The 14,723-nt window shown below is 34.1% G+C and overlaps 4 protein-coding genes across 4 annotated transcripts; 2 read left to right on the top strand and 2 right to left on the bottom strand.

The window, feature by feature from the left end:
• Positions 1-578: 578 nt before the first annotated feature.
• BDB00DRAFT_252712 (uncharacterized protein) lies at positions 579-1,151 on the top strand. The gene is made up of 2 exons (XM_053116663.1): positions 579-738; positions 822-1,151. Exons 1-2 carry the CDS (start codon positions 613-615, stop codon positions 987-989), a joined length of 294 nt encoding a protein of 97 aa, XP_052972406.1. The 5' UTR covers positions 579-612; the 3' UTR covers positions 990-1,151.
• Positions 1,091-3,391, top strand: BDB00DRAFT_252706 (cytochrome P450). Its single transcript, XM_053116662.1, has 8 exons — positions 1,091-1,163; positions 1,287-1,412; positions 1,521-1,560; positions 1,642-1,846; positions 1,929-2,052; positions 2,133-2,514; positions 2,607-2,778; positions 2,863-3,391. Exons 2-8 carry the CDS (start codon positions 1,314-1,316, stop codon positions 3,014-3,016), a joined length of 1,176 nt encoding a protein of 391 aa, XP_052972405.1. The 5' UTR covers positions 1,091-1,163; positions 1,287-1,313; the 3' UTR covers positions 3,017-3,391.
• BDB00DRAFT_252670 (Rtf2 RING-finger-domain-containing protein) lies at positions 3,054-4,356 on the bottom strand. The gene is made up of 4 exons (XM_053116661.1): positions 4,136-4,356; positions 3,681-4,043; positions 3,469-3,582; positions 3,054-3,378 (listed from the first exon to the last, which is right to left on the bottom strand). Exons 1-4 carry the CDS (start codon positions 4,256-4,258, stop codon positions 3,097-3,099), a joined length of 882 nt encoding a protein of 293 aa, XP_052972404.1. The 5' UTR covers positions 4,259-4,356; the 3' UTR covers positions 3,054-3,096.
• Positions 4,315-5,370, bottom strand: BDB00DRAFT_862833 (uncharacterized protein). Its single transcript, XM_053126093.1, has 2 exons — positions 4,766-5,370; positions 4,315-4,639 (listed from the first exon to the last, which is right to left on the bottom strand). The coding sequence occupies exons 1-2, from the start codon at positions 5,194-5,196 to the stop codon at positions 4,561-4,563; spliced, it is 510 nt and encodes a 169-aa protein (XP_052972403.1). The 5' UTR covers positions 5,197-5,370; the 3' UTR covers positions 4,315-4,560.
• Between the last annotated feature and the right edge of the window lie 9,353 nt (positions 5,371-14,723).

The raw sequence follows: 14,723 nt of genomic DNA, 5'->3' as shown, positions 1-14,723 counted from the left end.
GCAGCCACCGCCCACTCATTTGGCCAGTAAAGATGCTTTCGTTGTTATAAGAAGCTTTTATAATATAACACTGGCAGCCTTTAGTCGACAAACTATTTTTCAGGACTTCCAAATTATTGTCCATCTATCAATATGTATCATATGATGATGCTTTTTTGTAAACTCTATAATATAAAACTCTCTTGTTAGAGCATCTTTTTTTATGTGTATAGATAACGTAGCGTAAATTAACTCTTTTTCACTACTGTTCAAACATGTACACACAAGGACACGATCAACCTAGAGACATCATCAGCAAACTTTAACCTGAGAGAGACATGGTGCACCAGCGAATTCTGAGGGGCTTGGATCACGGTTGCATTCCTCATCAAGAAATGCTGACTTTTTTTCATGCAGGCTCAGCCCGTGTTATCAGATATCATAAAGCTGTAATGTTGTCTGACCCGTTGTTTAATCACAAAGAAATCATTGGCACCCTTCATGCTTGGCACAAGTCATGTGATTCTTCATCGTTAATTTGTCTTCCGCACTAGAAGGAAAAATTTATATGAACATCAAACCAATTATTGCTTTCTTTTCTTTCTTTCAGTATTCTTGACAAATCGTAAGAACATGGAACTTGCTCAAAGCCTTATCATGCTATCAAGCGATCCGCAACAGCGACGCTTAGGAATCCTTGCAACAGCTGCTGCTCTTGTATCTGTTTATGCACTTTACAAGCAATGGATTAATACAAGGGTATATGCTTTTCCTCAGTACAAAGCACGCTAGGCTTGCTTTTTATTCCCAGTGCTCATTTCCCATATTATCGTACTTGATAGGAGCTTCAAGGAGATTGTCCCTCCGTCCCATATCATAATCCATTTGTAGGATCGACGCTTGAGTACAGAAAGAACCCTCAAGCGTTCGTCGAAAAATGGCACAAAGCACTTGGTCCGGTTTTCCGTGCGCACATCTTTGGAAGAGTAAGCTACTATTGTCGATGTTGATAGGTTCACGTGCTGGAATGCATTGGTGTCATTAATATTTTCAATGTACACAACGATGCATACTAAACACATCCACCTGCATGATGCTATCAGCTCCATACTGTAGTCTCGGGCAAGTATGTCCGCGAGATACTTTTTAACGATCATTTTAGTTTCGCCGGTGGTACCTCCAAGGTATGGAAGAAAAAACTTCCATTTCACTCTTTCTCTATTGTCTCATGCTTGCTTTTCCCATTACGAAGCCATGTGCATATATACTGATATTGATATTACCTGTATGTAATATAATAAATCAAGAATTTTGATATCAGGCTGCTGACAGGTATGCCAGAGGATGATATTTCGAGCCAAGATGTGCGATCAGTCGTTGTCAAATCTTTGACGGTCCAAATGAAGAGTTACACGCCGCGTGCAGTCGCCTATGTAAGATCACTTCCCATTATGAAATTTGTAATTCGACTTGAAAAGCGATTAATTTCCTTAATGCTTGCACATACTTTGTACTACTCTTGAACATATTAAATCATACAGCTGAACGTTGGTTTGAAAGAAGCATTAGGGGATTTGACAGGTACTTTCTTTATTTTTTATTGCGTGATGTACAAGAATAAGATACGTTATAGTTTGCTTAAAGATATATGAGCTTTATTAGAACCTCGGGAGCTATCCAATCTGTTCTTGACTGTGCAACACATGGTCGCAAAAGCAAGTGCCTCAATATTTGTCGGCTTAGATCTTTGCGAAAACAAAGAGCTGGTGGAGGCTTTCAAGTACATTACAACCGATGTCGGTCAGTCAATCCGTATGGATAGCGTCTTTTTTGAGCGTTTTTCTACACTGAATAGGCTGCGCATGTGGTATGTACAGTGCAATATCGAGAACTCATAGTTACAAGTTTTGAGCCAGTTGCTTATTTGATGAGTGCGTGAAATATCTTAGGTATACCGGGAAATATGCTCCGCGCATCCGGAAGCGCAAGTTGCAAATGATCGAAGCAATGAAACCAGAAATTGATCGGCGCATGCGAGGAATCGCCGGGAAAGAACCCTCGTGGACAAGACCGGTAACGATCTTAATTATATATTATCAGCAACCATATCATAGATCTGACAGAAATAATGATGATACTATGCTATTCACTAGGCTGATATTTTGCAAGAGATTATCGAAAATTATGCACCACCTGCATCTAGTGATACCAACATCTATACATATTTCACACATTGGATGATCGCTCTCACTTTCGCAGCCATACACACCACCTCAGAGCACGCCACAGTTGTACTATACCGCCTATTGCAGCAACCCGAAATTATCGACGAGCTTCTTCAAGAACAAAAAGAAGTATTCGGCGATGATCACACTAACAGCAATGTTTTCACTGGTGATGCTATCAAGAAACTGGTGAAGCTGGACAGCGTTTGTCGTGAAGCATTACGTGCCAAGAATGTCTTTTTGGATTTGCCTCATTCAAACACAGGGGGACAAAGCATTACTCTCAGTAACGGTGTCGTTATTCCTTCAGGTGAGTGTGGTGTGCTTGTGCGAAAAGGTCTTATTTTTCCTTCTTTGCTATTTGTTGCAATAATGCATAAACTGATACAAATGGTAATTTAGGCCATGATGTTCTGTTGAACCAATGGATGAATCACCATGATAACGAATTGCAAAAGGATACCGCTGGAAATTATGATAACTTTGAACCGTTTCGTTATGTTGATATGCATTGTCCATCAACAAAAATTGGTGATGGCTATCTAACATTTGGCGAGGGGAAACATGCATGCCCGTAAGCATTGGAGAAGAAGTTATTATCATTGGGCGCTTATTTAAGGATCTTTATGCAATAACACCTTCTTCTCAACAATGATAGTGGTCGCTGGTTTGCATTACAAGAAATCAAAACGATCGTCTCTGTCCTCATCCGCGATTACACACTCAAAGCGAACGGACCTATTGAGTTCCCAACAGGCACGAAATCCGGTATTCCCACGGGAAAAGTTTCCATTCAGCGAAAAATGATGTAAAACAAATGGTTCAAAGAAAAGCTATGGGAAATGTAGTTTGCTATGTACAAAAAGATATAAAACGATTATAATCTTTGCGTTTATGATGCGTAACGGTTGAATGTACCCATTGTCAAGTAATTGCCCTTGACCTCCTTTTTTGCATATATACTCTTCACTGCTTGCGACACCTCTTTGTTCTTTTCCTTCTCAGCAAGCTCTTGGGCCACTTTACCCATCACGGCAGCAGCTGCGGACGAAGAAATGTTGGACTTCTTAGCAGGTGGTGCCAAACTGGACTGCTGTGGCGGTGAAGTCTTGTCTCGCTTTCTCTTCTTTTCTTTATCTGATCCACCCTCCTGCTTGGCGGCCTTCTTTGCTTTCTATAATACGAGTAAAAGAAAGAAATCTAATCAGCAATCGTTGCTATCTCCTTAAGTTTGACCAGATAGCTACATTTTAAATCTACATACTTTTTCAGCTTTTGCTTGTGCTTTCTTGGCTTTTATAACCGTCTTCATACCATCCAACTCTTCCTTGTTGGGATTGATGACAATAACATTTTCGGATTCAAAAGGTTTACCGCACTAATAACACAACTTATTGTTAGCTTCCTATCATCTCTTTTACAACCATTCAAACCGCAGCGATATTATGTACATGTGAACAGAAAAACATGACTTACAGAAACGCATTCCTTCGACTTGACTTCTTTCAGAGACTGTTCGGCAAAGACACAGCCGCAGGTATCCAAATAGACAAAACGGTGCTTTCCATTCATCTCCTTCATTGAAATCGGGCAAATAAATCGACTCTTCATTTCCTTGTCCAGGTGACCCATGGTAGTTGAGTCCTTGTCAGACTTGGATTCATCGTATGAAGGATTGGGTGTCAAGTTGAGTTTTACAGTGTCTTTTGGAGAGCTAATGTGGGAACAGATCTTGTCGCCATCACCATAAGCATTCTTGTCGAGAAGATATTCAATAATGGCATCCTGATTGTACAATTTACCCAGACCGCACGATACAATGGGTGTTTGTAATGTTTGCTAAACAATTTCCGTGAATCAGATGAATCTGGACTGTTCCTTAAACACCCTTATAGTAAAATCGAAGTCATAGCTTTTCTTTTCTCTCTTACCTTTGATAAGGCACAGTAGAACCAGGCAGCGATCCGTTCAAGATCAGGATTGATCTTGACCTCTTTTTGCTTTTCCTTGACTAATTCGATACGTCGTGGTATAGATCCCCCGTCGTTACCCATGCTGATGACCTGTAAAGTGAATGGAAGCGAGAAAGCGAAATGCGTTATAGCAAGCTGTATCCGATAGGTACGAATTTATTATAGGGCGTTAGAGTTCGGCATTACTGACAAACCGAACCAATCAAAGGCATCGCCCTGTCTGTATCCAATCAGTTTATGAACATCTCCAATGCTTCCCCACACTGGATACTTTAGGTGCACATGTATGCATGGATAAAAAATAGCTTTACTTTTGACATACGAAAAATTGACTTGAAGTAACAGAAATGTACAGTAGTAAAATATATGGATATCATCTTCTTCTAGTAGTTCGCTGGCCGCGCGAACCCACTTGGTTCCTGCGTCAGCGTCGGCAAGTGCACGAATGTTTCGTAAGCATTACTATAGTAGACAAGAGCGACATGGTCATGTTAGAAGAGTAAAGTAAAAAGGCGTCGTAGTCATTCATAAAGATACATATCTCAGCATCTTCAATCAAATAAACAAAAAATGTATTTCGAAACTTACCGGAACCATTTAGCAATACCGTATTTCATACCACGAACAAACGACGAGGTAGACGATGTTGTAGAGCGTACTTTTGTGGCGTCCCGTACACGCCACCAGCGCCACACTTGAGACAGTAAACTCCATGAGAACCCGTTAATAAAGGGCATGACAAACTGGTTGACAATGACAGCAGAGAAGAATATTTGAGCATTGGTAGCGCCCTGTTCACGCATTGTTGCAACAGATTTTCTGAATTGAGGCTCGAAACGCATATCGGGAATAGGAGGTCGCTTTATGCCACCCAGATGACGATCGTCATGATCAATGTCGTCGATAATATCGCCACTCTCGTAGAATCGTTGGTGCTCGCGTCGTTGGTTTTCGAGTATTTGAATAAGTTCATCGTCATTATAGTCGCGGTACGGGTTGCTGGAGCTGCTAGATTCCATTGTGAACGTTCAAAGTGCAAGGAAAAGTAGAGTTCGGTGCTGAACAACCCAGCGCGTAACCTCAGCCAGCGGAGTCCCTGGCCTAGATAAGTGCATATAACCTAAGCTTGTTGACGGCCACACACGGGGTTTCCAAAAAGTAATGTCGCAGCCAGTAGAAATCAATGTCGCAGGCCAATAAAAATCAATGTCGCTTGGCAGCAAAATTAATGTCACATGCTCCAAAATTGAAGTCGTTTGCTTAGAAAATCAAATGTCGCATTTTTTGAAAATCTTGTAAAAAATCTTGTCGCATTTGTTGATATTGATGTCGCGTGTTTTTAGAAACAACATTGCGAATGTTGCACTAAGCCGTCAAATGAAGAACAATTTGGACATTATTTTCATAAAGTTTTGATATCTAACTTATAATAGATAAAATTTTACTTACCTTTTATATTACGATTATTTTCTTACTGTTGCGGTTACGAGCTTACAGGTTCTCTTTTCTACGACACTTATCTAAACATCTATGTGAATGAGAAACAAACCCAATAAAGTCTGTAGGTTCTACATTATTACATGCTTCACGGATTCTTGTTGATAAGGTCTCTTGCTGTAAGAATCGTTGGCGTTTAATCTTGCTCTTTGCAAGAGACCAAAATTGTTCTATTGGGTTAAGCTCAGGAGAATATGGAGGAAGATATGCACATCGATATCCACGATACTCAACATATTTTGCAATATCATTGGAAGTGTGTATCGGGGCGTTGTCTATAATTAAATAATGCCCTTTCATATGTGGATGTTTATCCATTTCATCTCATGTTTCCTTCAAAAAGCTGACGTAGTGACCTGTAACAGTTCCAGTGCTCAGAATTCCAGATTCTTGACCAGCTTTTCTCTTCTTACGAGGACTAGGTATTCTCACACTAACTTTGATTAATCCTGAAGCAGAGATGGCTCCTAATACCGTGGTACTATTTGCTCTTGTACAGAGTTTCCAAAAAGTAATGTCGCACCTAGTAAAAATTAAATGTCGCAGGCTGATAAAAATCATTGTCGCATTTTCTGAAAACCTTGTCGCTTAGTAATTTAACACAATAAATCCAAATTATACTTACTTGTTCCTTCTTCTTCTTCTTCTTCTTCTTCTTCTTCATTGTTGTTGTTGTGTGTGCGAGAGAGAGAGAGAGAATCTATAATAACACGAACAGCTTAGCCGACCGTTTCAGTTATTGTCCAACTATGATCAATCTCAATCCGATTTCCCATTCATAACATATCAAAGAGCATAAAATACAAGTACTTTTTGAAAGGATTGAGGAGGCGAATCTCAACAAGAAAAATAGAAAAAAGGCCAAGGTAATGATCTTGCTCACTTTTAGGTGCTTATTATATAAAGAACTTTATGCAAAAATATTTTTGGCGGTCTCAATACTATTCATTATAATAAACCCAATAAACTATAAAAAATAATCTTGATGCATATCATTCGACAAGCCAGAAACCGCTCTTTCTTTTTTGTTATAAATGATTTATATCTTTATTTGAAAACGTTCATTAAAAGTTTGATAGAAAGTGTGAGAAAAAAAACAGAGATTATTCTCGATCACATTATGCTAACTATTATGTGCTGCTGAGGTTATTAGTACTGTGGTGAACCACATTAATACACTGCTTAAGATATCAACAATAAGATATTCGGTTAAACATCATAGCACACACGTATGAACACTACGGCATTTCGGCTAAACACTATTGAATAAAATCTCTCACTCAGATGATCCACCTTACGTGAACAGGACAATGAACCTATCAACAGGTACCTCGGCCATTACATCAGCTAACGCCGGTTTCAAAGATGTGCCCGATTAACATAGCGACTTCAATAGAAGTTCTGATACGTCCTTGATCCATCCTCTATCACATAGTTTATCCATTAGTCGGATGAATTGATATCGCCGTCTTAATAGCTAGAATATAAAAGAGCTTTATCTTTTGTTGGAATAAAACATCATCTCAAAGATACTTAATCTTGTCCCTTATTATCTTTATTAAAGCTCTATCATCACAAGTACAACATAAACCAATCGAGCCCCCTTCCTTTTTGCATGATAATCCAAAGCTATTATGTTCCCATTTCATCTTTATTAAGTTCACGACTAAAGAAAATGACACAATTATGTAGATTATTCCTGAGTCTTCATAATTTTTATTTTTTTCGTCCCTATTTTTTACTGTTACTCTTGACATATTTCTTTTTCGCATGGAGCAGACAATGTAGTAAGTGTTTTTATGGTACATATTTTGTACATTTTAATATGTATATAGGATTCTGTGTTTTCAAGGGAAAAGTTTCCTGATCTCTACATTTGTAATTAGGTGCCATCCCATAGCTCCGAATATTTTGTTTTTGCTCGACAGCTTTGTGAGCTTGCCAACGCTGAAACCGCCTATCCACCTATCGACTTACAATTGCGGCGGACCATACCAGTACTTGTACATAATCTGGATCTTCGGTTTCAGCAGACGCATGAGGGTGCACAGCGGTTGGAGATGATGATTGAGGAACAATTCGCTCAAAACAATGCCATTTGTGTATTAAAAAGCAGAATAGACAAAGGGACATTGAAATACCATGCTTTCCCGTTCTTTTTACCAACAACAGCATTTTATGCATGATCTTGGATCATACACATCATCACACACACCATCATTCCCACCAATGGATACAAATGGGCAGCCTTCGCATCTGATGAATCCTATATTGTATAACACACACATACACACACACACCAGATCCGCCGCCACAGTATCATCATCACGCATACAACTCACATTAACCACACCAGCCATATCATCCACATCGTCCGTATCGTCTGTATCCTCCATATCAACAGCATCAGCAATCGCCTCCTCCTCTACCTATATAACCACTGACTCATGGGTATTCTCCTATGTCCATTGACTCTGCTAATGATGAACAGCAGCAGACTCCTAGCGCTAGTTCTGAACCACCACAATATACCATGAATAAGAACGTGGCAACTGTCACAGAGTTGTGGAAGGAATATGATCAAGGACTTGGTGGTGGACCTTCCATTCGACATTTGGAGAGTACTTATGGTACTGGATCGCGATCGAATAAATCAGTTTCGCGCCATTATACTAGTCGCAAATTCATCTTGGATGAAATAAAACGAATAGCTCACGCCAAAAACATCACTGAACGTGATGCAGTTCTAGCCTTGGAAAATGACAGGCAACGTCAGAGGTTATCTCTATACGCCCTTCAAAAAAAAATTACAAATAACAATAAAAATTTAAACCAATAGAGTGAGATAATATCTTTAAGAATACATCATTCACATCTATAATATAGTCCATTATATGAACCATATGAGAATCAAAGGCAATAGTAAGTGTAAAAGCTTAAGTCAAAAGCAAAAAATGATATAACCTTACCTCGATTTTTAGTATATGGGTATTTATGTGTTATCAATCCAAATAAGACTTGCACTTTTGTCTAAGTGAGAGTAGTGTTTTCATGCCAACATGCCGTAAAATAAAAAGTTGATTTAGAGGGTGTAGAATATACGAATGAGGGTAATGTTGTCATCCAGTGTACTTTAAAATAATCATAAAAAGTTGAAATCTATAAAAGTCCAAGTGTTTAATTTTTTTCTTATACAATTGCTTGTATAAAATCGTTGGCATAAACGCGTTCATAAAAATGGTGTAAAATGTATAGTACTAGCAAAGGACATGCTAAGTTTGGCTGGTTTTTTATAAATACTACGAATAATAAATAAAATAATGATTGTATTGGTATAACAAAAGAAAAATATGTTTAATTATGAACTTGGATCGTTGTGTGTAAAGAATGTTCGTTTTTTTAATATATTGATTCATAATGGGAGTAACAAAATGAATTAGGTACATGAGCAGGTTTTTTGAGGTGAGGGGTGTTGTAGGAAAAACCATAGCAATAAAAAACTACAAACAAGGGTATCAAAGACTCAGTCTTGACTTCTGGAAGACCTTATCATTTTTTATTTGATCTCGAATCACGTGCCCACGTTCCGGCTCGGACCTTGGTATTTCTTTTACCTAATGAGAGGGGGTGCCAATAAAACTTCATTGTCTTATTTCCATAGAAATCTGTTTTCATAGCAATCTGTTTCCATAGCAACATGTTTACTACGTTTCCCAACTACGAGTTTCCTGAAAACCACGACCAAAAGCGTCGGTTTTTTTCTGAAAACAATCCAAAGGATTGGGACTTCGGCCATTTTGCTACCGCGTTTCCGGAGCATAGCAACGAACGTAATCACCTAGACTACATAAATGGCCTCAATTGGATCAAACAGCACTGGACACTAGACCATATATTGTTATATCATGTAATTTTATAAACCACTTGCTAATTTATAACCTAGAAGAAAGTTATTGCATTAAATTATTATCATGAGATAAAATGTTTATCAATTAAAAAAATTTAATTTTAAAAGGCCTATATAATATAAAATGATTAACAATAAAAAAAATAAGATACTCTACATATATTGATTTTTTATTAAAAATAGACTACTATAACAAAATAAAATTATTTTATTAATAGTTTATCTATAATGTTTTTTAAATCAAGTTGCATAATATTTCCAAAATATATATATTTAATTTTTTTTATTTTTCTTTAATTTTTTAATTATTTTTTTCTTATTATTCTTTAGTTTATTAATTTTATCAAAAGGTTTATCTAGCTAAATATTTATATTTTGTTGAACCTTAGGTTCAAATAAACCTTTAATATTTATTTTTTTCCTTTTTCTTCTTTCAGGAATATGATCAGGGTTATGTTTAGTGCATACAAATTTATCTTTACTTCCTTTTACTATTATCTTTTTACAACAAATCATCCCTTCATTTTTACCTTTACTATATTTATAAGCGCAAAAGTTATTTTCTATATTTTTATATATAAAATGATTAGAATCAAATAATTCTCCAATTTTATTTTTAATTGTTTTACTAATATATGTAATAATTTTTATATCTATTTTATTATCTAATTCTATTTTTATTGTTTCATTTAATTCTATTATAATATTATTTTTTAAATTTAATTTATCAAATGGAAGATATTTATTTAAGCAGACCATTTTCTTTTTATCTTAAAAAATAATAAATAATTCTATTAAATCCAGAATACTTTTTGTTTTTTTAAATATTAATTTTCAATTTTCAATTTATTTTTATATTTATCTAGACAAAATCAAAATTTTTATAATTCAATATATGAATTTGAGCAAGTTTATAAAACTATTGAGGACTAGATGCTATTGGAACCAATAGATTTGCAGCAGATTCATTAGATGTAACCTAGCCTCCACTTCATTGATATCAGGCTGCGTAATAAGATTCAAGATCTTATTAAAAAATGGCAAAAAGTAATTGATACTTAACGCACACTGTTTCCATACTCTTTCTCTAATGAACTTACTTTCGTTATCAAAATAAAAAATAGCCTTCGCGACAAAAGCTGGAAGAAGCAAAAAATGCAGTTGCCAACATGACTAATATCAACATTGAGAACTACGTAGTTTGTGATAATAAAAAACAGTTTATTATCAAGGGTGATAACAACCATGGGTACGAATATTATTTTAAACATACTATATTAACATTTATTAGTGCTTGTTTTTGTTGTGAAATAACTGAACTATAATTGATTTAGCAATGTTATCCAAGAGGCGTCGTCGTCGAATAAGGTATATTCAAAACCGACGCATTGCAAGAATTTTGGCAAGAAGCGGCAAATGGTAATTTTAAAAGAGCGATGATATTTAAATTTTATCTAAATCTGCATAATATTTTCTTTAAAAATTGAATTTTTAAAATATATATAAAACTAATATCAAAATGGAAGAGACACATAAAAAATTTACATCAAAAATAAAAAGATCAATTATAATTAATTTTATGATTGAAAACAATATTAAAAATGTTAATATTCTATATGATGAAAAAAATAAACAAATTGATTTTGAAATATCATATGATAATGAAAATGGTCAACAAGAAAAAAAATATCAAGAATATTATAAAATAACAAAAAGAAGAGGAAGTAAAAGAAAAAAATACAATAATAATAAAACAAAAAATTTATCAACACCATCTGTTACAGATAATAGTTCATTAGAAGGTGTGATGATAGAGCTTTAATAAAGATAATAAGGGACAAGATTAAGTATCTTTGAGATGATGTTTTATTCCAACAAAAGATAAAGCTCTTTTATATTCTAGCTATTAAGACGGTGATATCAATTCATCCGACTAATGGATTAACTATGTGATAGAGGATGGATCAAGGGCATATCAGAACTTCTATTGAAGTCGCTATGTTAATCGGGCACATCTTTGAAACCGGCGTTAGCTGATTAATGGCTGAGGTACCTGTTGATAGGTTCATTGTCCTATTCACGTAAGGTGAATCATCTGAGTGAGAGATTTTATTCAATAGTGTTTAGCCGAAATGCTGCAGTGTTCATATATGTGTGCTATAATGTTTAACCGAATATCTTATTATTGATATCTTAAGCAGTGTATTAATGTGGTTCACCACAGAAGGTAATGATGTATTAGTAAGTAATGAAAATTATAATAGAGAAAAAAATATTGATGAGCTATTAACAGATAATAGTGAAATAGAAGATAATAACAATGATAGTAATAAACGAAGTCTTTCAAATCTTAGTACTCCTGATATTAGTAATACTAAAACGAAAGATATAATAATAATAATAAATGTAGAAATTTTAAATACAATAGATGCTATGTAAAAGAAGATAGTAATAGAACATATTGTAAATATTGTCTAGAAGATGGTTATTATACAGATGATAATAATTCAGATGATGATAATTCAGATGATAGCAATTCAGATGATGATAAAGAAGATAATGATAGCAATAACATTGATAAAAATTTTCAAAGAGGTGAATATTGTTTACATTTATTATACAATATATTAATGCATGAAAAGAAATTATGAAGTGAAAATAATACCAATAAATTAAAAAATGCAGATATAATATTTGATAGAATAAAGAGTCTTTTTATTGATCTTGGATTTTCATTTGATTTTCATTATAATACATAATAACTGTTTTTAACATTTCAAACAAATTATGATGATATCTTTTAGTAAAAGCATAATCTAAAAAATACAATGTATATAGCTCAGAATCTTTTTTTATATTGGGCATATGTGTTTTTAAATGTATCCAAAAACCTTCCATACTGTTAGTATGTATTGTTGAATCATTTAGATCCACAAAATATTTCGAATGATAAACTGCTTTTTGAATATATCCCATCTTGTTTAAGCTTGTATAAGATCGTAGACCATCAGTGATTATAGTTGTTCCTTGATAAACTTGATCCTTGATTATTGGTAATAATGTTGACATTTTTCGATTTTGAACAGGCACCAAAAAGAACAGATATGAATTTCTTTGATAACCGCCTAATATCCATATATGTTTTCTGTATCGTTTATGCTTTGCAGTAGCAATTTTTGTTTTGCCAAAACAGTATTCGTCGATTTCAACAATTTCATCTTGTCCACCAATTACATTTTTCCATAACTCTTGATTGTTAAGGATCTATGTTTTTATCGCAAAGTGTATTTTTGATTATAATCATGTAACTGTTTCATCATTGATTCCCATTTGTAGAGACACTTTTATAGGAGAAGGATCTATATAAGAAACAAATTAATATTATATATGTTATATTATAAAAGATACATACCAATTATCCATTGACGTAATAGTTCTATTATTTGTATTGGTCATAGATTTGTTTTTTTAAATAATGTTTCGGTAAATACACCTTTTCTAATATTATCTGGATAATAATAAAATCGATATCTTTGATAATATTTTCCAATAGATAATGGTTTTTTGCATTTTTTACAAATAAAAGGTATCATAAGTCCTTGCTTTTATAAATAGCTTATAGCTTGTTCATCGTCATAAAGTGTTCGAAATAGTGTTTCATTTGATTTAAACATTTTGATAAAGAAAAAGAATAAAAGTGTTTCATGAAAAATCGAAAAAAAAAAATTATATAACTTTATATATTTTGTGTAACTTACCAAAGAACGCTTGTAACCAGAATTTTGCAACTAATTTACGATGCTTGTAAACTATAATAGAGAGACCGACCAAAGAATCAGGATCCAGAAAGTACAAAGAACAAAAAATCTCGACTAGCAACAGAACAAGAAGATCTTTCACAAGTTTGGGAAGAACCTTTTGATGTTGTTGACTCTGAAGAAAACGTGAAGGAAGACCAATCGAATATATTATGATAATAAGATTCTTAATGAAATTAAAAAATCTATTATCATATAATATATAAATATATAAAAATTTAATGAAATTAAAATTTTCAATGTTATCGATTTTTTAAAATCGATTCGATTGTCTTATTCCTAATGAGGGTTGGGGGACTGATAAAAAATCTTTGATTTTTTTAAAGCAGTCTTGACTTTGACGAAGTCAATCCTAAATAACCGGGAGGTTGTTAATAAGACTTAATTAGAAATCCTATGGATTTCAAAAAGTCTCCTTATAGATATTAGAAAAGCTTGTACTTTTCAATATCTATGACTGATAAGAAAAATTTTAATTTTTCTTTGAAGTGGTTTTACTTATGTGAATAACATTCACATGTTCTCCAGGGGTGAAAAAAAGATTTATTTTTTTTAAGGGGTTTAGGAAGAAGACTAATCGAATATATTATGATAATAAGATTTTTAAATTAAAAAATCTATTATCTTATAATATATAAACATATAAAAATTTAATGAAATTAAAATTTTTAATGTTATCGATTTTTTAAAATCGATTCGATTCTCTTATTCCTAATGAAGGTTAGGGAGCTGATAAAAAATCTTTGATTTTTTTGAAGTAGTCTTGACTTTGATGAAGTCAATCCTAAACAACCGTGAGGTTGTTATTAAGACTTAATTAGAAATCCTATGGATTTCAATAAGTCTCCAAGGGTGAGCATCATAGAATTTAGTTTAACTACTTTTATAAAACTTTATCAATAAGCTCATTATAAAATTTTATAGTGGTGTCGTTATGGCAAGCATGGCAGAAATTTGTTGATGGGTATGTGAATGAAGATCCATGCAACATCTATAAGTAATATCTGCTTGGATAATAGTACATTGTTTGAAAGTTAACTAACTTGTTATATAATTAGGCCGGAGCTATATGGGGTTTGCTGGTGTGGACAGGGTGTCAAAAAAAGGGAAGACATACCGATTGATCTTTATCAGGGTATCCAAGAGCAAGTGGTGACTACTTATGGATCTCAAATATACCAATATTTCGAAGAAGCAATCGATGTTGTCTTGGAGGCTGTATGTATTTATCCTAAGGATCCCAGCTTTTCGATTCTAACAGACTTCTTTCCCTTTATAATAGAAATCAATCGAAGACACTGATTTGGCAGTAGAGTCCTTTCCC

This window comes from Zychaea mexicana (assembly GCF_025766255.1).
Source record: "Zychaea mexicana strain RSA 1403 chromosome Unknown BDB00scaffold_218, whole genome shotgun sequence".
NCBI lineage: Eukaryota > Fungi > Mucoromycota > Mucoromycetes > Mucorales > Lichtheimiaceae > Zychaea > Zychaea mexicana.
The sequence above is the reverse complement of the archived record's forward strand: the minus strand, read 5'-3'. Positions and strand labels throughout refer to the sequence as shown.

What these genes read in the sequence shown, in the direction of transcription:
- BDB00DRAFT_252712 (XM_053116663.1), top strand. Translation starts at nt 613, where the DNA reads ATGGAACTTGCTCAAAGCCTTATCATGCTATCAAGCGATCCGCAACAG. An exon ending in AGCAATGGATTAATACAAGG is followed by an intron (nt 739 to 821) that starts GTATATGCTTTT and finishes CGTACTTGATAG; the next exon opens with GAGCTTCAAGGAGATTGTCC.
- BDB00DRAFT_252706 (XM_053116662.1), top strand. Translation starts at nt 1,314, where the DNA reads ATGCCAGAGGATGATATTTCGAGCCAAGATGTGCGATCAGTCGTTGTC. An exon ending in AGCATTAGGGGATTTGACAG is followed by an intron (nt 1,561 to 1,641) that starts GTACTTTCTTTA and finishes GAGCTTTATTAG; the next exon opens with AACCTCGGGAGCTATCCAAT. An exon ending in CGGTGTCGTTATTCCTTCAG is followed by an intron (nt 2,515 to 2,606) that starts GTGAGTGTGGTG and finishes ATGGTAATTTAG; the next exon opens with GCCATGATGTTCTGTTGAAC.
- BDB00DRAFT_252670 (XM_053116661.1), bottom strand. Translation starts at nt 4,258, where the DNA reads ATGGGTAACGACGGGGGATCTATACCACGACGTATCGAATTAGTCAAG. An exon ending in AGTCGAAGGAATGCGTTTCT is followed by an intron (nt 3,583 to 3,680) that starts GTAAGTCATGTT and finishes TTGTGTTATTAG; the next exon opens with TGCGGTAAACCTTTTGAATC. An exon ending in CACAAGCAAAAGCTGAAAAA is followed by an intron (nt 3,379 to 3,468) that starts GTATGTAGATTT and finishes CTCGTATTATAG; the next exon opens with AAAGCAAAGAAGGCCGCCAA.
- BDB00DRAFT_862833 (XM_053126093.1), bottom strand. Translation starts at nt 5,196, where the DNA reads ATGGAATCTAGCAGCTCCAGCAACCCGTACCGCGACTATAATGACGAT. An exon ending in GGTATTGCTAAATGGTTCCG is followed by an intron (nt 4,640 to 4,765) that starts GTAAGTTTCGAA and finishes TGTCTACTATAG; the next exon opens with TAATGCTTACGAAACATTCG.